A 23,567-nucleotide genomic window follows, 5' to 3' on the forward strand; every position below is an offset into this window, starting at 1 on the left:
GGATTACAATAAGATTGTGCTTCACGGCTGGATTCATACTGAACCTGTGGCACACTTGACAAGATTCTCCTGTCTAGTCCTGAATGTTGTCCTTTCCCTCTTGTTTTGTAGGTAGTGCTTTCGTGGAGCATAATCATGCAGAAACTCTTCACATTCCTTTTTTTGGTCACAGTGACTTTATGCTCTGAATCTCCTTTCAATCTGTTATCCCTGGAGGAGCTTGGATCTGACATAGGAATTCAGGTATTCAATCAAGTAGTCAAATCTAATCCTCAGCAGAATGTTGTGGTTTCACCCCATGGGATTGCATCAGTGCTGGGAATGCTTCAGTTTGGAGCCGATGGCAAAACGAAAAAGCAGCTGACGACGGTGATGAGGTACAATGTTCACGGTAAGGTCCTGTCTTCCATTACTCTATAGTTTTGCTAAATTGCCTTTTATGGCATCCATCTTTTAATGCATTTTGTTGTCTTCTATCAAATCGTGCTGAAAAATGGCCGATGTGGTAGCATGTGTATCTGAGACATCTATATGAATGCAATTTTTAAAAAATAGAAAGTCGTATCACAAATGCCCTCTACATAGGGATGCTTATGCGCACAGACTGGAGGCTCTTTGAGTGGTCAAAAACTACCATACGATGGCTGCTGCCCATAGTGTTGTGGGTGGTGTGCCTAGAGAATAGGGAAGAAAGGTTCTAATGGTCACTGAATGGAAAATGGGAGATTAAACGGAGGTGTATGAAGATGAGGGAATAGCAGAGATGGAAAGAAAAGAGTTCCTTACATTCCTTCGTAAGAAAGGTCTGTTGGCAGTGGAAGGATGCATCTACTAATCAAAACTCCAAGACCGAAATGCTCTTAGGCACACGCAAATAGGGAGGAAAATCAAATGAGGAGAAAGAAAAAAGTATAAAATGCCTAGTACCCTAGTTTTCAGAGACACCCGTCCAAGCATATAGCAGTGTAATAAATCAAGCCAAACTATCTTTCAAGTGCAGATCTAACAGTGTAATGTACTTCATACAATGACATGGATGCTCTTGTGGATGAAATAAAAGTATGATGGGTTGAGGTAATTGGACCTCAAAGGCATACCTTCTATAGATTTCCACTTCTGAAAAGAAAATAAGAACGTATCGGTTTAGCATTTTCAGTGTGATCCACACTAACTCCAGGATGGCTTATTATAATTTGGTTTATGGCTTAAAGCCACGTTCATCACACACACATAATGAACTACCACTTACAGCATTTTGGTTTTTAACCAACCATCCCCTACAGTAATTTGTTGACGTACTTTACAACATCAAATGATTACTGCACTCACTCAGATTTCTAGGCCGCAAGAAGATCTTTTTTTTCCCCCCACAAAGACTTTGACCCATACAGCAATTAAGAAAAAAAGCAAGCCTGCCAAGATAGGTTTGAAACTCCTCAAATGACCGCCTGTACTCCCTCTTCCAAATACTCGTGTCACACCTTTCCTCCTGTTGGTGAAGGAATTGATATGTTGTTAATTACTTAAAATTCCATTCCATAATGCGTCATGTGAGGTCCCAAGACGCACCTCTACAATATCTATTAATTCTGTTAATAAGTTGTTGACAGAAGCATTCTTTTCTTGGGCTATACAGTGCATCTCTCCATCCCTAGGCATTACTCCGACACATCAGTTTAACTGCAAGCGCCACATACATTTCCATTGGTTAGTCATCAAGTATGCCTAACTTCGTTAAAGATTAAGCTGGTTCTTTTCATGTAGTGCAAATATGCCTTCGTATCTGAAACTGGTGTGCTAAAAGATTGTGTACACAACCTAAAGAAAATAAACATTTTCACTATCGTTCTTATTTTAGTTAGTAACCCCCCCCCCCTTTTCCTAGTACTTAAAAGTCCCCTTCTGCCTCTTTATCCTAGATGTATGACAAGAAGCCTGTCTGCTATTAGCCTTATTTTTTTTTCTTTGTATTATTCTTGACAATGAGGTTCATCAGCTGTTGCCACATGTTTTTAATACCCACAAGAAATACCTGTGAAGCCTGTTGCTTTAACAGTTATTAATTTCACCCTTTCTGTTTTCTGAGAACACGCAACTTCAACCAGGGGACTTTATTACACCCAGTTGTCATGTGTGCTTTAGAAAGTAAGTGCCTGTTTGAAATCTGCTACGTACTTCACTGATCCTATATCTGGAACCCTTTTCACAACTTTTCAACACACTCTAGTCATTCTGGTGCACTATGATTAAGTCAATCCCCTAACATGAGTTCCCAGTAGCCCTACTTCCCTGTTCGAAGACCCACGCTAGGCCTTATTAAAAGTATCACAAAGGTATCCTTTGTTGAAAAAACAATTAAATTAAAAATGTCTTTTCCCCAAAATTAATTAGTTTTGTCACTGAAAACGATGTACTATTGTAGTGTCAATTAAGCCTTTTCCTGTGATGTAGCACCGAACTATACATATTTTATGACCCGTTATGAATGATCCCTTTATTCTTGTGACATTGCTTACAATAGGTGACATTGAGGACTTGCCGTCCATTCGTGATCCTGCACTATTTGGAATACCAACCTCTACTTCCTCATTTTAACTTCTCAACAGGGTACATTAAGGACTCCCAGTCTAGTCCTGATCCTTCCTCAGTTAATCTTCTATCCTCATCTGTGATGTACCCCCAGGAGAGCTGTGAAATGTTTTACTGTAAAGCGTCCTACTAGCTCAAGGTCTTGGTGCGCTTCAAAAAATGTTACAAATGAAATAACGTAGCTCAATCCGTCCCCACATGCTCTTCAACTGGTACATTATACTTTCTGTAGCCTTTTTCAACAGTTGAAGCATAGCGAATACTTGTGTATTGGCCATGAATGCCGCATTTAAAAGTGACATAATTACAGCATATTGCTTCCTTAACTAATATAAATTGAGGATTGAATATCTTCACAGAAACCAGGCCTACCACCAAATCAGAGTATTCTACTAGCTACATACAATACTGGGTTGAAAATAGCCCATCTAATTATTCCTTCAGAAACGTCATTAGGTAAAATGCTTAAAATGAAAGTTTGATCACATGCATACAACCTGCCTTAATGTAGTATGGACTCTAATTTGACATTGGCTGACTATTTAAATATCCTTCTGATTGGCCTTCCTAAGGCCACAGTGACACCCTACATATCACACCACTTAAAGGCACTGCACATGGTAGCCACCAATATCACATTCACTCTGCACAGTAAATCGGTCATTCTAATCTGCATGGTCTTGATTGGCCCTCATTGAAGCCTGTTTTTTCAACAGGTCATTTATTCCAACCAGCGTCTGATTGGTAACGCAGGCACTCGGGCAATGCCCGAGGAGCCGGTGTCCTAGTTCCAGCTGTGGACTGCTTTTTTGGGCAGCCTGGGGGGGCGCTTTGGGTGGTTTCTGCATTGTTTGTTGCTGCCAGTGGCCCTGTGGGTGCCCGAGTGGCCTTTCTGGAGGCAGATGGGCATCCATTGCCTCCCATTTAGTAACAGGTAGAGGTGTCACTCCCTTTCTCTCGCTGGGCCTGCCCATTAATGTATCCATACTGAGCGGGGGCAGGGAGCCTGAGCAAAAGTGGCCCCACTTGTAAACTAATCTGTGCATTTTTATGACTGTCCCCCCTTTTTTAAATACAAATTTCACCGAAGCAGTGTTGTGAGGAAAGGCAATATGCAAATGTAGGCCAGCCTTTTTTTTTTTTTTTTTTTTTAAGCGTGCCCGGGCCAATTTTTAATCCCAATCCAACCCTGATTCCAACTCTTTAAAATAATTGTCAAAATACTTGAACGTCGCCTTGTAGAAGTAGACCTCAGCTAGGCCTACCAGTGCACGGGGTTCGCCCTTCTCTGCACAGAGTCCTCAGACCAATAGGAAGAAGTTGGCACAGAAACTGGAATAGAAAATACAAAGTTTAATAAACCTCATGAGGTGGAACTACATTCACACCGCACCCTTCAGTATTGAGTGAAGTAGCACACCAAACAGAAGGAGCATGAGCATGGTCCTTTCTACCCACACAGGGGCGTAAAAGAGGGCTGTACCAGTACAGGAGCAGGTTTTATGTACATATAAGGTCATATAGAAATGCACAGTCGACAAGCAGGAGGAGTTAACAGTTTGCCAATGTTAGTAAACACATCCTGACAGTTACATACTACTAACAGCTGCAAGGACAGCTGAAAGTTCACTGGGCATGTGCGGAGGTGGAAGATGCTAAATATAGTTAGTTTCTAGGCAGATTACAAGAGCAGTCCACACTGAGAGAGGACAAAGCACATGGTGAGCACATGGCAGCACATGGCAAACAAAATGGCTGCCAGAAATACAAAATGGATTCCACAAAATGGACAAGATAGCCTCTAAATACAAGATGGATTCCGCTAATGCTAATCCAATCGCTGCCAATTTACAACAGACGACCCTTTTAGCATTAGCTGAAGACATTCGTTCCTCTGGGGTAATCTAAATATGCATCCTGTACATCTATTAGCATTATTTCGGCCACCTCTTTATTCAACATTTGTTGGGCCTTTGTTTCTGCAACATTCCTTTTGACAGGTATACAGACAGATGCAAATGGAGCAAAGCATTGGACCACATTGGATACATACACAGCATGTAAAAAGTATCGTAATGATTACACACAGGATAGTCAGGAGCTTCCAGCCCCAAGCAGAAACAAGAGTCCAAAACCATCCCGCAAAAGTCCAAGTACCAGTCTCTCGATGAATTTCTGCAGCGATTTTATGCAGTTTTGATATTGCTTCATATACTGAAGGTGAGTGATCCGGTATGAATATGCAACAGCTCCTACCGAGGATGTGACATGCACCACCTTGATCAGCCAGAACCACATCTAGAACCATTCGGTTCTGGAGAGCTACAATCCTTGCAATTTGCAGCTCTTCCGTAATGTTCCCAAGTGCCATAGCTGTCTGATTGGTAACAGCTTCCGCAACTCTAGTCAATCGTCTTATTTTCCTACTGTTTAATGCAGCACCCACAAAGAAAAACAAACCTTAATTAAAATCGACATATTGTTGCAGAGTGGTATCAGTTTGGTCTACTTCGTCAGCATTTATTGTCCTTTTATATATATTTCTAGAGATATCGTTAAATAATTTAAGGTCCCGGTGGTATGATGCAGGTGCCAGAAACACAGGGGGCAATATAAAAGACATAGCACACACCTGATCACCCAGCAGATAATATCCGTGGCTACCACAGACGAAATAGGTATTATGTGAGGCTACAAAACTAGTATTGTTTATACCTTCAATAGTCAGAATTACAGTACAATCGCTTTTCCCCACTGGAATTCTCCCGATACTGCTTACACATAGATCTGATTTAGCTCTAGTAACAGAAATCACAAATTGTTCATTACTAGTAAAAGTTCTCATATTTGTGAAGACATATGCTGTTGAAATATTGTCCGGTTGATACTCTTCCCATTCCCATTCCCATTTGGTCCCTTTGGCTTGAGGATAACCATTTTATCTTGGTAGCATACTTTATTAAGGCGAAAAAGAAGCCCGCCTACTATACGCCTTCTAGATGCAAACAAAAGCACATACCAAGCTTGACAAGAACCATTAAGAGAAAAGGGAAGAGGAATACAAGGTGTTCCTCCTTTCTTTTGATGTGCAGGTATCATCCCACACACCCAACAGTTGGTAGTATTTGTGGCATTATGAGTATGATGCAACATCTGGATAAAGGTATTTTTTAAATAAGATTGTCGATGCTTCTGCTCATGGTAGGGAAGCGTAAAGTAGTGGTGTTCAACTGATACTGGAGTAGTGGTGATCAAAAGCTCTCGAGCAGGAGCCACTTTCTCAACGAACCCGATTATTACTGCTACAGCCACCATAGCAACAACAAACCCTATAGCACAAATGATCTTTTTCTTAGCAATAGTTGATTTCATTGTGGAGATGATCAGCTTGTCGTTGAAAACAATTGTTGGAGCTCTTATCCCTGGGCAGCTGTTGGTTTCTTCACCGAGGGCCAAGACGGGTGTCGCTACACTATACAGGACTGATCCCCCCCCCCCCCCCTCCCTTGCCCCATCGGAATTCCGTTTCACTAACCCAGGGCAGTTGCTCAACCAGTCTATTTCGACGATGCAGGCTCTTTCCGAGGTCTCAGTTGGTATCGGGATACTCCAGGAATCGTGTGGTCCGGGAAGACTTCCTCAGGTTCGTCAGGTGATATGGCTTGGCCTCTCTCTGTATCCAGGATGTCCCGATGGTCGATTAAGGCAGCAGGATCCACCAAGGTAGACAGCAATTTTTTGCAGTGGATGGAGTGCACCCAGTTCCTCCTGTTCGTCACTCGGACCACAGTTCTCGTTGAAAGGAGCACCTGCTCCGGGCCGCGCCACCTCGGTTCCAAGCTGCTCGACCTCTGGAATGATCGGACCTGGTCTCCAGGTCGAAGTCCATTGCCTTCACCTGCAGACCTATCACAAAGAGCTTCTCGAACCTGTTGATGAATAGAAATCAAACTGTCAGTCAATTGTGATAGGTAGTCACTCATCAATACACATGGTACATCATGTATGGGACGTGGTTTAGGAATTCCCCAAATGTTCATAGGCCTTCCAAATACCACCTAGTAAGGTGTAAGGCCAGATCGCGAATGTGGCACTGATCTAATGGACAACAGTGCCAAAGGTAATGCGTCTGGCCAATTCAAGGATGTGGAAGCCAGTATTTTCGCCAGTTTCAATTTAAGTGTGGTGTTATACCTTTCCACTGACCCTGCTGAATGTGGATGGAAAGCAGCATGGAACTTCTGCTTTATCCCCCAATCCCTTCAGGACATATTTGACAACTTGCCCAATAAAATGGGGTCCGTTATCACTCCATAAGAGTTTACAAACACCAAATCTAGGGCAGAATTCCTTCAAAAGCACCTTTGCTGTAGTGAGAGCTGTATTGTCCTTTGTAGGGTATACCTCTATCCATTTACTGAAGGCACATACCACTACCAAAACATACTTTAAGTTGTTACAGCGCTCACGCTGGATGTAATCCATTTGCAAAACTTCAAAAGGTGCGGTTGGCGTAGCAAACCCTCCTGTAGGAGTTTGTGTCCCTTTACCAGGATTATGCTGAAGACAAATCAGACAAGACTGCATCATCTTTTTAGCTGTGCCGGCAATTTCTGGATGCTCCCAAACTTGCGTGAGCAATTTCGTGATCGAGGAGGCTCCAACATGTGCCGGCCCATGTGCCATATGAATCATAGGTTGTAAATAAGCTGTAGGCAATCTCCACTTGCTCATCTCTTTATTCCTCCAACAGCCCTCATCGTCCAATGTTCCCTCCTTAGACCATTGCTCAATTTCTTCTGCAGAAGCAGATCTCTTTATATCTAGCACTTCCTGTCTGGTGTCATGCCAGCGTTCAGCCTGTGACTTCACTACGTACATAGACGTGGTGCTTTGCTGCATGGCAGTTTCACGGGCTGTTTGGTCTGCAAAAGCATTGCCTTGTCCTATCTTATCAATTACTTTCTTATGTGCGCTACATTTAACAATTGCTATTCTCTTCGGGTATGTTAAAGCAGTGAAGAGATTATGTACTAATTCTCCATGCATTATTTGCATCCCGTGGGATGTAAGAAAGCCCCTCTCCTTCCAGAGTTGCCCAAAATCATGAGCGGCGATCTGTATAAATGTTCACAGATAAGTTAGTACTAAGTTCACACGCTTGTGTTAAAGCTATTAGCTCAGCTGCCTTCTGTGGGATACGAGCTGTCTCAACTACCGTCTGAAGTGTTGTAATTGCATATGCAGCTGACGTTGTACCATCTGTTAACTTCAAACAGGACCCATCAACCCATAGTTCCCCATCAACACTTAAAAGGGGCGTATCTTGCAAATCAACACGACCGTTTGTATATTCCTTACTGAGGAACCGACAATCATGAGACTCCTGTGACTGAGACGTTGTCACCGGGTATGGCAACAAAGTGGCTGGGTTTAGTGTAGCACATCTCTTTAGTGTAATGTGAGGGGCCAACAATGTCAATTCGTACCCTGTCAGACGAAATCTAGTTAAATGCTGCGTCTTCGTCTGATTTAAAAGGGCATCAACCGCATGGGGTACTAACACCAACAGCTTATGTGACAAAACTATCCCTTCACTCTGACGTATTGACACATCTGTTGCTGCAACTGAACGGAAGCATCCAGGTTACGCACGAGCAACAGGATCAAGTACTGCTGAAAAATATGCACAGGGACGCTGTTTGTCACCGTGTGTCTGTACTAAAACTGACAATGCGCATCCATCTTTCTCATGTACATAAAGTGTAAAAGGCTTCGTATAATCTGGAGTACCTAACACTGGTGCTAAACAAAGAGCTTGTTGTAACTGTCGGAAAGCAGTCTCACATTCATCTGTCCATGGGAAGGGCATTGGAGTATCTTTAGTCAAAAGTGCTAGCAAGGGTTTAACAATGTGTGAAAACCCTAATATCCATTGCCTACAAAAGGAAGTAAGACCAATGAATGCATGGACATCTTTCTGAGTACAGGGCACTGGTGTGTCTAAAATAGCTTGAATGCGATCTGGTGTGAGTGCACGGCCCTCCTTAGACAGAAGGTGACCTAAGTAGGTTACCTTCGGTCTACAATATTGCAATTTCTTTCGTGACACTTTGTGATGGTGGGAAGCAAGAAAAGAAAGCAAGGACAAAGTACATTTTTCACACTGTTCAGGGGTATCGGCTGCCAACAAGATGTCATCAACATATTGTATGAGAGCCACACCTTCAGGCAAAACGAAAGAATCAAGTTGCCTTTTTAATGCTTGACTGTAAATACTAGGACTCTCAGTATAGCCTTGAGGAACTCTACAAAATCTATACGATCGATATTCAAAGTGAAACCGAACAAATATCGGCTATCAGGATGAATAGGGATCGAAAAGAAAGCATTTTTCAAGTCTATCACAGAAAATGTAGTTGCTGTCGGAGGAACCAAAGTAAGAAGTGTCGTTATGTCAGAAACCACGGGGTATTGTGGTACTACAATCTTGTTAACTTCTCGCAAATCAATAATGAATCGGTAAATCCTAGTGTCAGTATCTTTTTTCAGAATAGGAAGAATTGGACTGTTACAAACATTGTTAGAAACTTCCTCAACAACTCCCACTTCAATGAGATTATGGACAATACGTATGAGTGCTGCTTCACCTTCCTGTGAAATTTTGTATTGAGGCAAACGTGGCAGCACAGCACCCTCCTTGACACTAATGTGTACTGGTGGAATAACCATTTGCCCTACATCAGTGTCTGAAGTAGCCCACAAATTACTAGGAAGTGAAGCTAATGCAATATCCTCTTTAACAAGACAAGCTCTCTCCTTCACAGGATGGTTGTCATTCAAGATAACACGTACAGCTTCTGGAGAACATCGTATCGTAGCCCTGAAATACTTGAGCATATCAAGACCCACAATATTGTCTGGTGTATTCGGGGAAAGCAAAAATGGACATGGAGCAGTAAATGTATCCACATGGAATGCAAGTGGTTGTGACAGTGGGCTAAGGGAAGGGGTTCCATCGAAACCTATCGATGTAATGGTTAAGCCAGACAGGGGAGCCCTTGGAACCAATTGTTTAGACAAGGCGCTATGAGTAGCTCCTGTATCAACCAGAAACTGATCATTAGAACCCAAAACATTTGCTGTAACATAGGGACCCCTCTGATCTACTGGAATTTCAACTGATTCCTTACCCCATCCTAGGCAATCCTATGCAGAAGCGGAATCTTGAGAATCAGACGGCACATGGTTGGACATTTGATATTGGTTCCTTCTATCAAATGTGTTAAGCCCATCCTGTCCACGTATATTAGCATCAAACCTAGCACGATCATCTGTGCTTCCTCTAGGCCTTGAATATCCTGAACGATTTCTCATTTGTCCCCGACCACGTGGACACTGCTGAGCACGCAGTGCTGGACAATCGGAAGCCCAATGCCCAAATTTCCTACAGTACGCACACTGGTCAGCAGACTAATTCGAACGAGTATAAGAAGGGAAAGACGAACCATAAGATCCACGTCCACCTCTATCACTACCTCTAAAATGCGGACCATAAGCCTGAGCCAACATAACCTCAGTTTTTAATTCTTTAGTCTTCTTATCCTCATTACCCTTTGCTTCTAATTCCTGGCGTTCATAATACTGAGCCATAGTCAAGAGAGAAAACGGAGAAGAGGTAGTCCATGAACTCACTGGCTTTTAAGCGACTAGCTATTCCTGGCAACAGGTTTGCGACATATTTATCGACAAACAGATGTCTGCCTGTGTCATCTGTCAATGACTGGCCACTAAAATCGTGGAATGCTTCTTCAAAGCGTGTAAAGAAATCAGAGACCGATTCATCTGCCTTTTGCTTACAAGATGCTAAAACAGTCCAAACTATCTTTTTAGGGGGAATAATCGTTTTTAACTTAACTAATATAGCTGCAGGAAGATCTAAAATTAACTGACATGGCTTCTGTGCGGGTTCCCTTTCTACATCCATTTGTTCTAAGTCTTTCCATAACGCCCCAAAAGCTGCACGATCATCAATTTTATGAACAGTTCTCCACATATCAGGCGGTAATATCAATCCCAAAAATAAATCAATATCAGGCAGAGTCATAGTACAAGAGCTAATAGCACCCTCAACTTCCTCATAAAAAGCGGCTGGATTTTTCCGCGGATCAGGCAATGCAGTTTTAAGTGCCATGACATCCGTCCTATTCCAAGGAATGTAAACCCAATTATAAATAAAATAACCCTTAGCATCGATAAAAGCCTGATCATCACTTGTACCCTGTCCTTTAGGAGGAACATACAAAGGCGCGGCCTCCCGCATAGGTTTCTCATGAACTATCATAGTCTTATCTGTTCCGGAGATAGAAGCTTGTGCCATGCCGGTCCGAGATGTCTGTGCAGCTACGTCTGCAGCCTTTTTCTCCTCTCGCAAACTGACTGCATCAACACGCAGTTTAACCAAACGCCTGATTGTATCATTCACCTGGGGGAAAACAAAAGAACCACCACGCATTTGTTTACAATTAACTGCTACATCGTCGGGCTCTAACTCCTCCGAATATTTCCTAAACAGCTCAAGGACCTGTGCAGCAAACACCTCAGTAAAATACAGCTGCTCCCTTTCCTGCCACCCTTTCATACTATCTAGAAGTTCAGAGGCGGGGGCAATGCTACGAACTGCTTTACGAGCATCAGATCTAAGCTGGGACGAACGCGCAGCGGTCAACATAGAACGAGTTTCTCGTGCCTTGTGTTCCTCCGAACCGGAGTCCTCATCTGACTTATGAGGGGCAGAAGGAACAGTATACGGAGGTGGAGGACGATCTAATAATAAGAAATCATCTTGTGGTTTATTAAGTATAGGATAAAGGGGCCGCCGAACAGCGTATTGGCCAGTTACCTGTAAATTGTGCTCCCTATCTTCTCTCTCTTTTAACTCTTTTATTCCTTTGTCTTTCAGCTCTAATGCTTTCGCATAAATGTTCTTTCGCTGTTCTTTTTCAATCAAGGCTTGCTCACGCTTCATTCGTTCACGCACCTCTTTCTCCCACATTCGTACACAGTCAAACATATCTTGCCTAGTCTTTCGCTTAAACATACATTGTTCCACATACTCAATCTTTCGTAAATCAAATGACCCATGCATAGGCCAACGCAACTCAGAATCCTTACGAGTGTATTTATTCCATAATGTGCTGTACATTATAGAAGAAAGACCATACTTAATATACATATCCCTATTAGGTGTCCCCTCTGGGGGGGCCGGTTGTGAATCCTCGAGTCTCAAATTGGTACCACTACAAAAGCAACACATCCTACGAAGTGTGCTGAAAACAGGCATGCCAAAAATAGTGCAGAATATGCAGTATTATAATCAAAGTAGCACTTAAGGTACCTTTAGTACGATGTGCCGTTCAAATCAATTCAGATAGAGAAAATTCTCCTCATTACCTGCCTACATAAATTGCAATTTATGAATCACATAGAAATCTAAGTTGGCCAACACAATATTCCACAATACAAAAGCCACAGTAAGTGTTACTAAACTACCTTACCAATCCCAGGCATAAAAACCAACAGCAAGCGCCGCAGAATGACACTTACCAATCACTTGGTGTCCAGGTTCCAACTGCCAAGTTCTAAAATCGACCAAATGGTCACTGCACGGCGAATCAACAGAAGAGATCTCAGTCGAGGACCGGCACCACCTGGATGGTCGGATCAGAAAGAAAGGAAAAACGCCGTGGTTGCCAAGACTCTGGTCTCATCGGGCAGCGATCGCGTCCAGAGCGAGATTCCAATCCTTCGTCGCGACCAATCCTTTGGGCATCCGAGTCGCCGATGAGCCCCACTGGTTGGGCGCCAATTTGTAGAAGTAGACCTCGGCTAGGCCAACCAGTGCAAGGGGTTCGCCCTTCTCTGCACAGAGTCCTCAGACCAATAGGAAGAAGTTGGCACAGAAACTGGAATAGAAAATACAAAGTTTAATAAACCTCATGAGGTGGAACTACATTCACAAAGCACCCTTCGGTATTGAGTGAAGTAGCACACCAAACAGAAGGAGCATGGTCCTTTCTACCCACACAGGGGCGTAAAAGAGGGCTGTACCAGTACAGGAGCAGGTTGTATGTACATATAAGGTCATATAGAAATGCACAGTCGACAAGTAGGAGGAGTTAACAGTTTGCCAATGCTAGTAAACACATCCTGACAGTTACATACTACTAACAGCTGCAAGGACAGCTGAAAGTTCACTGGGCATGTGCGGAGGTGGAAGATGCTAAATATAGTTAGTTTCTAGGCAGATTACAAGAGCAGTCAACACAGGACAAAGCACATGGTGAGCACATGGCAGCACATGGCAAACAAAATGGCTGCCAGAAATACAAAATGGATTCCACAAAATGGACAAGATAGCCTCTAAATACAAGATGGATTCCGCTAATGCTAATCTAATCGCTGCCAATTTACAACAGCCTTATCTGAAGGAATGTTCTTGTGGAGCACGTTGACGACACAGCTCCTAGAAATAATTATTTGGAAAAACATATTCTAAATATCATTCTCGATAACATATCACTTAATGAAATCTCATCTACTTGAATCGGACCATTATTTAATAACTACGTAGGCTGCTTATTGTGCTGTTGGAACCACACATGTGACGAGCATAAATGTTTATTTTTGAAAAGTCTAGTCCCCTAATGATTTCTACATTGTTCTAAGATACATGCTCAGCTTCCTGAAGTTCATTAAGTACAGTGCTTGCTCTGGCCTGGCCATCTCTTAACAGATTGAGTAAATATGTAAAACATGGCATGTAGTTCAGTGGCCAGGGCTTCAAAAGTCAATCAATACAAAGCTTTATTTCAGACACAAATTCGACCATAAAAGCACACATTAAAAATCAACAGTTCCGCAATTTCAATGATATAAAAAAAAAGAAAAAAAAATTAAAACGTCTGTGATAAAACAGCAGACAAATCTCCACAATTGCGATTACATGCATAAAAAGTAAACAAAATAAAAAAAAAATACACACATTACATTACAACTTAAGACAAACTAAATGCGAAACATTGTTTCGAAAATGCAAAACAGTTTCAACTGAATGCTTGAGGGGACCACCCTCATTTGGAATTTCTTCTGCTAATTGCGCATTTCAGGAAAGAGCCTATGCTGACTCCATAAGATGGACATTCCGGTTGTTGCAGATACACCACAGCTATTTTTGACAATGTGATCCCTTGCTTACGTAGGATCGGTATTAAAAACTTATTTGTGAGGCCATACTGCACCTCCAACAGCACGTTTGTTGCCTTAATTCAGGTGAGAAGGCGCTCAATTAAAGCTCTTCCTATCCGCTTCACAGCTGAATCCAGCAGGGAACTCGGTCGATAGCACCTGGGGGACTGCGACTTACCCTTCTTAAAGATTGGTACAATTACTGCAGAGTGCAAGGTCTGTGGAAGGCCCACTTTACTTACATCATTGCAGAGGAGGGGAGCCCAAAGGTCCGGAGCTGATTTATAAAGGTCCATGGGGACTCGGCCCGGGGCTTTATTAGATGGACTATTATAGATTGCCTCCAAGATTTCACTACAAGAAAATTCCAGGGCTAACTGGAATACTACTACCTCCTCTTCGTAAAGGTGAGTGGCACTCATGCTATAAACCTTCTTGAAGTGAGCTACCCACCCTTCTGGGCTGATGGTGAGAACAACAGAGTTGGGCTTGGCATACACAGATCTAATCTTGTTTGCCTCCGTCCTTTTAGAAAGCCCTAGTTTCCTTCAACCGACAAGCCCTAATCAAGTTACTCCAGGCTTCATTTTGCAGTTCCTTGTTCCTGCTCGCAAGACTGCCTTTTACTCTGCCCTACAAGTGTATATTTTGTGCGGGTCCCTGGGTATCTCCTTCAGTGGCTCATGTAACAGGAAAGATTCCTTCCTACAGGACTGATCAAACCACTTGGCCTTTAGAGGTCTGGGTCTGCAGGGCCTCGGTAATATTCTGTTGACCTCCTGGTTCAGCAGAATGAATAAGCTTGCCCTCTCCCTGTATGCGTCCGAGGCGGTGAGGCATTGATACAATACGTGCAAATGACACAAACACACCCTGCCCAGAATGGTATGAATGTCTGCGTTTTTCCAGGCCAGAGGCAGTCTCTGAGTCTTAACTGTGAGTGTCTTTGTGGCTACAATATTTGGCCCCCTCCCTTTTTTCCAGGTAAGTGACGATCTAGGCTTAGGGGGTTAGGCCACTATAGACACTAGGGACGATTAATGCCTCTGCAACCCTAACCAGAAAACCAGACAACAAAAAGTTAGTCAATAACAGAGGAATGCTCTCCTCTCTCAAAAGTGGGATTTCCTCGCTAGTTTTGGGTCACAGACACCACAGTGGTGGTGCTCGGGCAGTGTTGTGACTCCTTCCGTGTTAGCCCCAATTTGGCATTGAAGTCCCTCCTCAGGATTTCATGCCCTTTGTGCAAATGTGCAAGTTTGACCTCCAGATCCGCCCTAAAATCATATAGCTTATTAAATTTGCCAAATTTATCACATTCTGAGAACCCATTATAAAAAAAGCATTGTCATAGCCAATAGATCTCATCATTGGGTCCTTATAAGTGTTCAGACAGAGCTCTCGGTTTTGCCAGTTTTAAAGCTGTTATAGGCCATTGTGGCTGCTGTGCAGCATGTTGAAAAGTTATAATAAAGTATAATTATTTGTATTTCTTTGTATATAACCAAGAAGATATTGTGTACAACTGAATGACCCAATTGAAAAAAGAATTAACATAAAAAATGTCTTGTAGTTTGTCTTTGCAATGCTTGCAACTTCTTCCTGGCTGTTCTAAAGTTGAGGTCGTGCTTAGTAATTTTGAGGTGGTGTTGAGTGATGCTATAGTGGTGCTTAGTGATGCTGTGGTGATAGTGAGGCATTGTGAGGTGTTGGTGCATAGCTGGTGCATAGCTGGTGCATAGCTGGTGCATAGCTGGTGCATAGTTGGTGCATAGTTGGTGCATAGTTGGTGTTAAGGTGGTGCTGGGTTCCGTTTAGCTGGTGGTGTTTTGAGGAGATGCTTGTTTGATTCTGAGTTGATGTTGCACTGTAGGATATATTTTTTAACCCGTTCCGTGCTCATGACGAGCTCAGCTCGTCAGAACTGCCGCGGCCCGCCCACGCGCGATTAATTCCCCGCCTGTGCAGGAGAATTAATCAGTGGGCGAGGTCATGACGAGCTCAGCTCGTCATGAGAACCGCTCCACTGTGAGTCATGATGATCTGAGCTTGTCACGAGCACAGCGGCTCCGTGCCCCCCCCCCCCCCCGCCCCCCCACCCCACCGCGGGGGAATTACCCCCACAGGGAAGGGGTTAAGAGATTGTATAAATCATACAAGCTCAAAAGAAAGCATTGCTGGATGTTTTCCAGCTTCACCTATGTTGTGTAACGTGTGGGAAGGGTGAGAATGTTTATCTAAACCACAACATTAATTCAACTCGCAACCGCAATATTGAACAAAAATGGTTTACATTAAAAACATAAAGCGTACAAAATAATGTGCTACAGGTACAATTGAGACCGCAAATTGCCCCACACTGCTAAACCGCACAATAAGCCACAAATCAATACAAGGGGAGCGCTTGAACAGACCAAATTTATTTGTGCTTCATCGCCGCCAATTTTTACACCACTTTTGATTTGATAATATTTTCCAGCTTTGCCTATGTTGTCTAACGTTGATTTGGAGTAGAGTGGATGTATGTGGTGTGGAGTGCAATTCTGCGGGTTGTATTGGAAGTTGCTGCAGGTGGTTAAACAAGCACTCTTGTGCATTTTCAACCCTTTAGGCTACTTTCCACACGCCAGCCGCTCGTAAAGCGCAAACTTTTTTTGGTTTGACACGGGAAGGGTGCGACAAGAGTCTGGTGTTGTGGAAGAGGTCTGATACATATCTGGCTTTGTTTTGTAATGTGTCAACAATGCGCTTTCAGAGTGAACATTGGTAGAGCAGTAAAGATCTGTCGTTTTTGTGGCCTGCATCTGTGTTTGGGGAATGTAAACATTCAGTGAATTGCCCTTTAATCACAGTATCAGAACTTTCCTATCACGAAAGCAACCTTGTTTTCAAGTTGTAAATCGGTTTGGTGCTGCTATAAAGCCTCATGTTGTGTTCTTAATGTGTAGGTTATTTTTTGAAAATTAATTCAACCCTCATTAGGGAAAGTGAGTACGGGTGTGGAGTCATCTGGTGGAAATACAGAGCCTCGGCCAAAACGTTAAGGGCTCGACCGTCACAAACGTAAATCGCAAAATTAATTGCAATAAAAGAAAGCATGCAATGGAATGTTGAGAATCAAGCCCTGGGGATTAATGGTTGATAGGCGGTGAAGCATGTTGTACTTCAGTGATGTGGGCCAAGAAAGACCCATGTTTCTAAATGAAGAAACGTGCAGGTCAAATAGATGCAAAACCGAGATGACATGAAGCACATTAAGTGTGATTGTCAGCAGCTAAAATACAAGTACTACTGTGAAATACACCTAGATTAAAGAAAGTAGGTGTACATAGGCGAATCTTGGGCAAACCCAGTTGGCTGCATTGTGCTAAATTTACAAGAGATGCTGTTGGATGTGTCTATTTAAATAGGTTGCCAAAATAATACCACACACTATGACTAAATTAAAGAAGACAATGGTACAATCAAACTGAAGATGCAGAGAAGTAAAGCCAGGAAATCGAACCCTAGATGTATATGAGCTAATCATGGACATTATGGGATGGGCTGTTTTGTGCTATACTACTGTGACCCCCTGTTAAATGTGCCTGTTAAAATATATTATCAACATAAGTTAAGATAATTTAAGTAAGCCACATCTGAATTATACATTCGAGGAGAAAATCGTGCAGTCTACATGACTTGTATCGTTCTAATGCCAGAGAGATTCAACCCTTGATGTACATGGACAAGTCCTGGATGATGCACAGTAAGCAGCGTTCTACTATACATTGTTGTTTTGAATAGTTCCAACGTCAGTTGGTAAAGAGAAGCCTCAAAGTGCACAGCTGCCAAGGTTTCAGATTGCTGTGTGTGATCTTTGCTTAATTTTATTGTAATTATGAGTCCAACGAGCAGGCGTTTGCACCAGTTTTAAAGTCGTCCTGAAGTTTGTCATTGCTCAAATGGGTGTAATTACGGATATGTATGTTTCCCTCATCTTCACTGCTTGAGTTTTGCTCGCAAAAAAGTGTCAATCCTAGTCATTGAAATGTCACTCATAATTACACTTTCATTATGAAAATGTCACACATAGCAATCTGACACCTTGGCAGCTATGGGTATCACAAACAAACGCTCACAGCATGTACATCAGGCTGGGGTACAAAAGCATGCAGCAAGGTTACAAAAGCATGCAGCAGGGGTACACAGCAGGCACTAACCAGCTCTGTTGCGTCTGTGTTGCAAGTCCCTCCACAACAGCTCTTGATAGCACAGGATCTCAGCGGCTGCAGATTGGGGCCCTTTGTGCTGCTCTGCCCAGGCATCCATTGTCCGGAGGCTGGCACCTGGTCTCACATTAGCTGGCAGAAGATTAGTGCGGGTGATGTCACTGAAAGGGGCGTGCATCACTGTACGGACTGAGCCTGCCCCTCCCCCTCGAAGAGGGAGGAGCGAAGGAAATGTAGAAACTTGGCAGTGAGAACTGAGGATCCTCCTCTCAGATGCGCGCCCATCTCACCCCGAATTGAGCTGATAAAGTCTCCATATATCAGAACCACAGGAAAATGGGCTCAGTTTCCCCACCCAACTGCGTTGCCGGACTACAATAAAAAATAAAAAAAAAAGTCACAGGAAACAAGCCTTATATAAATTAAAGTACAGGTTCCATGAGTGGTGTGCGTGCGCTGTAAGGGTGGAAAAAAAAAACCATCTAGCTCGCAGGAATGGGCTAAACAAGGCATAGGAAACACACCTAACTTAAATGAAAGACAGCCTCCCGTAAGTGGTGTGCAATGTTCGCGTGGTGTACGGGGGGGAAAAAAAAGCAATCTCGGAGCGGTGGTGGGGCAGTTTCAACATGGCAGAGGAAGACAAACCTAACCTGCAATTAACAAGGGATCACACAGCGTCCACGTTGCTGCTCGTTCGTTCACCTGGCAATACTCAATGGGAGTTAACTTCTGATACAAGGAGGAGGGGCCATCACGCGCTATACAGTGTGATGGCCAGCGATTTCATTAAGCAGGCGAAGGAGGGGCATCTACACAAATGCACCAATAACAAGCCAGCATTTCTGAATGCCACATATAGTAACCAAGGGGAAATGATGGGTTTGCCAAACCCCCAAAGCAGATCTAATTGGTCGATCGACACTTGACCTAAAAAGGATGATTACAATGTTAATATAATTTGGTAACTATAGTAAAAGTGCGTGCAACAAGGTACTAGCAGAGGGGACCAGACTGATGCTTCAGTCTCCGATGGTACTCTAATGCAGGCCACAAGCCCAGCCCTGGCTCTCCCTGCCGGAAATGGAACAGCAGGAACCGAGTGAGGGCAGTACCTATCCAAGCAAAGGTTATCAGCTGTCCAATCTCCTGAAAGAAAATTACATTATACTTCTGAATGAAATTTACCCACCCCTCACAGCCCATTTTGCTTACAAGATCAGCAGTGTTCCAAAAGAGGGCCTTGAGGACCTGGGCATATGCAACCGAAAATGCAAAATTACCCGTAAGGCTTGAAGATGATAGTGGAGATGTTCCCTGGGGCCCCCGATCCCCCACCGTCTCCAGCAAAGGACAGAGTCTAGAGACTGATGGAGTCTCTTTCAGGCTTGGTTCCTCCACAAGCCGCACCTCAATCATTTTCATTTCCTCGGTGTATCACTTCTTAGCTTTGCAGTGGGTGCCCAGTCAATTGTTTTCGGACAGGTCCCCAAGTAAAGAAAAATAATTATGAACTGGTACATTTAATAAGGTGGACTGGGTAGGCTTGGATAAAAGGGGCCCGTCCTCCTATTATAGGCAACAACAAGTATCTATAGAGGTAGCCCTGCTGAAATACCTTGCTTCTACTTGGGATAGTGTGCCCTTGCCTAAAAGCCCCAAGAGATTGCGCACAACCATGGGATTCCTAAAGGTAACGATAACAGTCACCATCAAATTACTTACTCATCGTCCCCTTCCAACCCACTCGCCTGGTCATAAGGATCTCTGGCCAAATGTCTCTGAATCTAATGTTCCTTTGGACCTAATGTACAGTTTTATTAATTAGGTCAACTGCAGACTCATTTACTTCAGGGCATAACACCAGAACATCCACCAGAAATATTACATATGAACATGCTGCAGGCAGTAGATCACAATGGGAAACATTTTTGTGAGCAGGGGTAGCCTTGGTGTGAGATTGAGGGGGAATTATGTAAGAGTTAGGGGGCCCCAGAGGTGCAAGTAAAGGTTTGGGCACAGATGAACGTTGCTTAGCCTCTACATGTGGGGCAGCTGCACCTGTGGTGCCACGTTTACGGACAGTCCCCTCTCCATCTGGTGGCATTTCTGTTGGATTTAGGGCAACGGGGGGGGGGGGGTTGGTAGTCGGGTAGTTTAGTATGACCTCAATTGCCTCCATACGGGCAGGGATTGCTTACTTAAAGCTTACTTAAAATGGAGTCCTTGAGATTGCAATAAAGAGCATACATTTTCCCATGGATGCTGTCCTCTTCTACAGACCTCTTGGTAGGCTCTGGAGTGAACTTAGATACACATGTTCTCTACTTTGGGGCAGACTGATGCTTTTTTCCTTTTTCCTGCCTGCCCCCTGGTGATTATGTTGCTGTTACAGGTTTTAGACGTGTCCCCTGATGTCAAAACAGGCGAAGGGACCTCACCAACTATGGACCCAACTGCGACAGAACAAAACTCCACATCTAAGGTAGTAAGTGTGCCACTGACTGTGCCAATTATCAGACGCCATCTGAGCTAGTGCAGGCCGCATAAGGGAATACTGGAGCGGGGTGGAGGAAGCATCAGTTGGTGCTCTGCAAGTTCAATCTCCGTGGAAATTGCACTAATGGCCCGCTTTAGAAACCCATCTAGGGTGGTTGCATGTACAGCCGAGGGGGGCCACTGTGGTCTTGCATTCTCCCACTTTAGGCAAAAAGTCACCCCAGAGTAAGTGTGGAGTAAATGGATGAAGTGACGGTACCTGAAATGGACCAGAAGAAAGGGGGTGCCCAGGCTCTGCCAGTCGGTGGGGGGTCCAGGACTGGCCTGTCCTTGGCCTGGGATTCGCCTGGGTGTGGCCTGCACAGCGGGGCCTTCTGCTGCGCTATATAGCACTGGTGAAACCAGCACCAGGTGTGAGCGATAATGCTGGCTGCCTCCGATGCCCCTCAGGCTCTTGGGACATGTACTCGCTGACAGTAATATGCAGTCATTTGTCTCTGCAGCCTCAGGATGTTGGTCTTGGTCCTCCTCTGTGTTGGCCTGGGCAGGTTCAGCACAAGAGGGAATGCTGTGCTAGGTGCAGTGTCATTGACCTCGAACCTGGAGGATCTCCTACCCTAGTCCTTCTCTTCTTTGGTGGTCTTAGCAAACCCCTGATAACGCGGGCGACTCCCTCATTCAGTTTCTCCTAGCTGTCCACTATGAAAGCCAATGCCACTGGCCCGCTCAGCACCCTGGGTGCAGTTGCTGCTGGAACTGGCGCCGGAAAGGCTGTGGAACCAGATGTCGGATGTCCTGAACTCTTCATAGTCTGTTGTTTACACACAGCATTATGCCCATCACCTACTGATCACAATTGTTTCTACTGCATTGGATATGAGCTTTCCCTTGAATGAAACTTGCTTGGTCTTTGTTTAACTCTGACACATTTCCTAATCAGTATAACCAGCTAAAGTCCAGGTGTAGTTTGGCATAGCTGTACCTTATGTACTGGAAAACTCAAACTGTAGGACATCTGTGCTACAACATCCCCAGCTGGTAAAGCTGCATTTTGATGAATTTTCCCAAAAAAAAGGAAAATCCAATTTCCATTGAAACAGGAGTAGATTTGACTAAAAACAATAGAAAAGGGATATGGGGACAACAAAACTATACAAGCTAGCAGGCAAGGAGAAAAAAAGGGCACAAGTTTTTTAGAGGGGATGGGTAAGAGGTACTAGCTTATAGGGATTCATAATAAGTATTAGGGAATAGATGAGGGGGGAGGTACTGGATAATCGGTAGGGGTAGTGGTACAACATGAAAACATGGATTGTGGCATTAGCTTGTGAATGCGCTAGAGGTACCAGGCTGTATGCAGATCTAGAGGTACTATGGTATAGGGAAGGGGAAAAGGTACTTGGGTATAGACAAGGGTATATGTAGAAATATCTGATGACAAAAGCTCATTAGAAGCACATGTAGGAAGAAAAGTTTCATTAAGAGGAATGATGAGAGAAGAGTGAAGATGTTGTGCCTCCCCCACTCACATAAATCGGACAATAACAGGGTAGATGGTTGGCAATGATGAGGGGTGCCGGGGATTTCCTTGTAGGACCTAACTGGATCTATATAGGGGGGTGGAAATGTAAGGATGTGTTCTCGACATGCAGGGGCTTCACCAAGTTATACTTGATAATCCTGCGAGTGCTATTATATGGGGAAAAAAACTTGAAACCCACCCATGGAGAATGATTCTCTAGAACAGTTTGCCATCAAGCAGGCTTCGGATACACAAAACCGGTATACTGTATCTGAGATGATGATTATGGTGGTGGTGGTGGTGATGTACTAAAACGATTTCTGAGATTACTGCACCGTTTTTAATGCGGTGTCACTTCCTTTGTTGTAGACACTGCCACGCTAAAATCGCTATTTGATTTATTTAAAAAGTTTTATATAGCGCTGGCTAGACCCGGAGGTATCGGAGCGCTTTACATGAGGTTCAGCGAGTTACAGGTAACAAAATTACATCAGTTACAGGAGCCAAGTATAGACATAGGAGGAAAACATGAGATTACACAGAAATGTGAGTTAGTAGGGCATAGCATAGCCAAGACAAACGTCTTGTGGAGAGTGACAGGTAGAGGAGGAATGGTAAACTGGGGTAAGGGATGCAGGTAGGAAACCAAACTGGGAGATTAGGAAAACCATGTCCGATGTCCGGCTGGGTAGGTGAAGGTCGAGGGGTGAACCAGAGCCAAAGTCCTCTTTAGCTGCATAGGACAGCTCCACCGGGCATCAGCCAAGGTTGCTCGGGTAAAACAGGGGTAAGGAGTGCAGGTAGGAAACACAACGGGGAGACGAGGAAAAACAATGTCCGGCTGGGTAGGTGACGGACGAGGGGTGTACCAGAGCCAAACTCCTCTGTAGCTGCATAGGACAGCTCCACAGGGCATAGGCCAATGTTGCTCGGGCACCGAGGTGAGTATATTTGACAGTTTTACATAGCGCTGGCTAGACCCGGGGATATCAGAGTGCTTAGCATGAGGAAGGCGTACAGTGGGTTACAGGGTTACATAAGTTACTGGAGATTGAACATAGCATAGAGAACAACCGTGACTTCAAAATTACATCAGTATTAGTACATTAAATAACAATAGAGAACAAGTTCTATGGAGTGAGGTGGGGGGAAAGTAAAGGGGATTAGAAAGCAGATCAGTTCTGGCAAACCTGCCATGGAGGAAAGTACTTCATGAGACAACAAAAGAGTATGCGAGTCTACAAACCGGTGAGGGTCCAGTGATAGAGCAACATCTAGTGCCGGATATCATCATTGCGTCGGGTCAAAAAGAAAAGGCATGGGTCCGAAACTAGTCACAAGGGTGCCTTACTGTGACCAAAATAAGAAGTGAGGGGTGTAGGAGTCATAAGGGTGGGTCGAACTAACTCAAAGGTCAAACTGGTGGTAAGGGCAGTGACCAGCGGCATGAATCTATCATGAGATTCTGTTGTAGCCGCAATTTGGAGGATCCAAGTCAT

General features: G+C 43.9%; 1 protein-coding gene across 2 annotated transcripts in view; it reads left to right on the forward strand.

Annotated features, from left to right (window-relative positions):
- SERPINE2 (serpin family E member 2) overlaps positions 1 to 23,567 on the forward strand; it is a 323,804-nt gene that overhangs the window by 122,925 nt on the left and 177,312 nt on the right. For both annotated transcript variants that reach the window (XM_085634405.1, XM_085634404.1), the window contains one exon: positions 112 to 391. In XM_085634405.1, the coding sequence (XP_085490531.1) occupies positions 136 to 391 (256 nt within the window). In that variant the 5' untranslated portion in view covers positions 112 to 135. The remainder of the gene's footprint in view (positions 1 to 111; positions 392 to 23,567) is intronic.

The sequence above is a fragment of the Triturus cristatus genome, chromosome 11 (assembly GCF_964204655.1).
Source record: "Triturus cristatus chromosome 11, aTriCri1.1, whole genome shotgun sequence".
Classification (NCBI taxonomy): domain Eukaryota; kingdom Metazoa; phylum Chordata; class Amphibia; order Caudata; family Salamandridae; genus Triturus; species Triturus cristatus.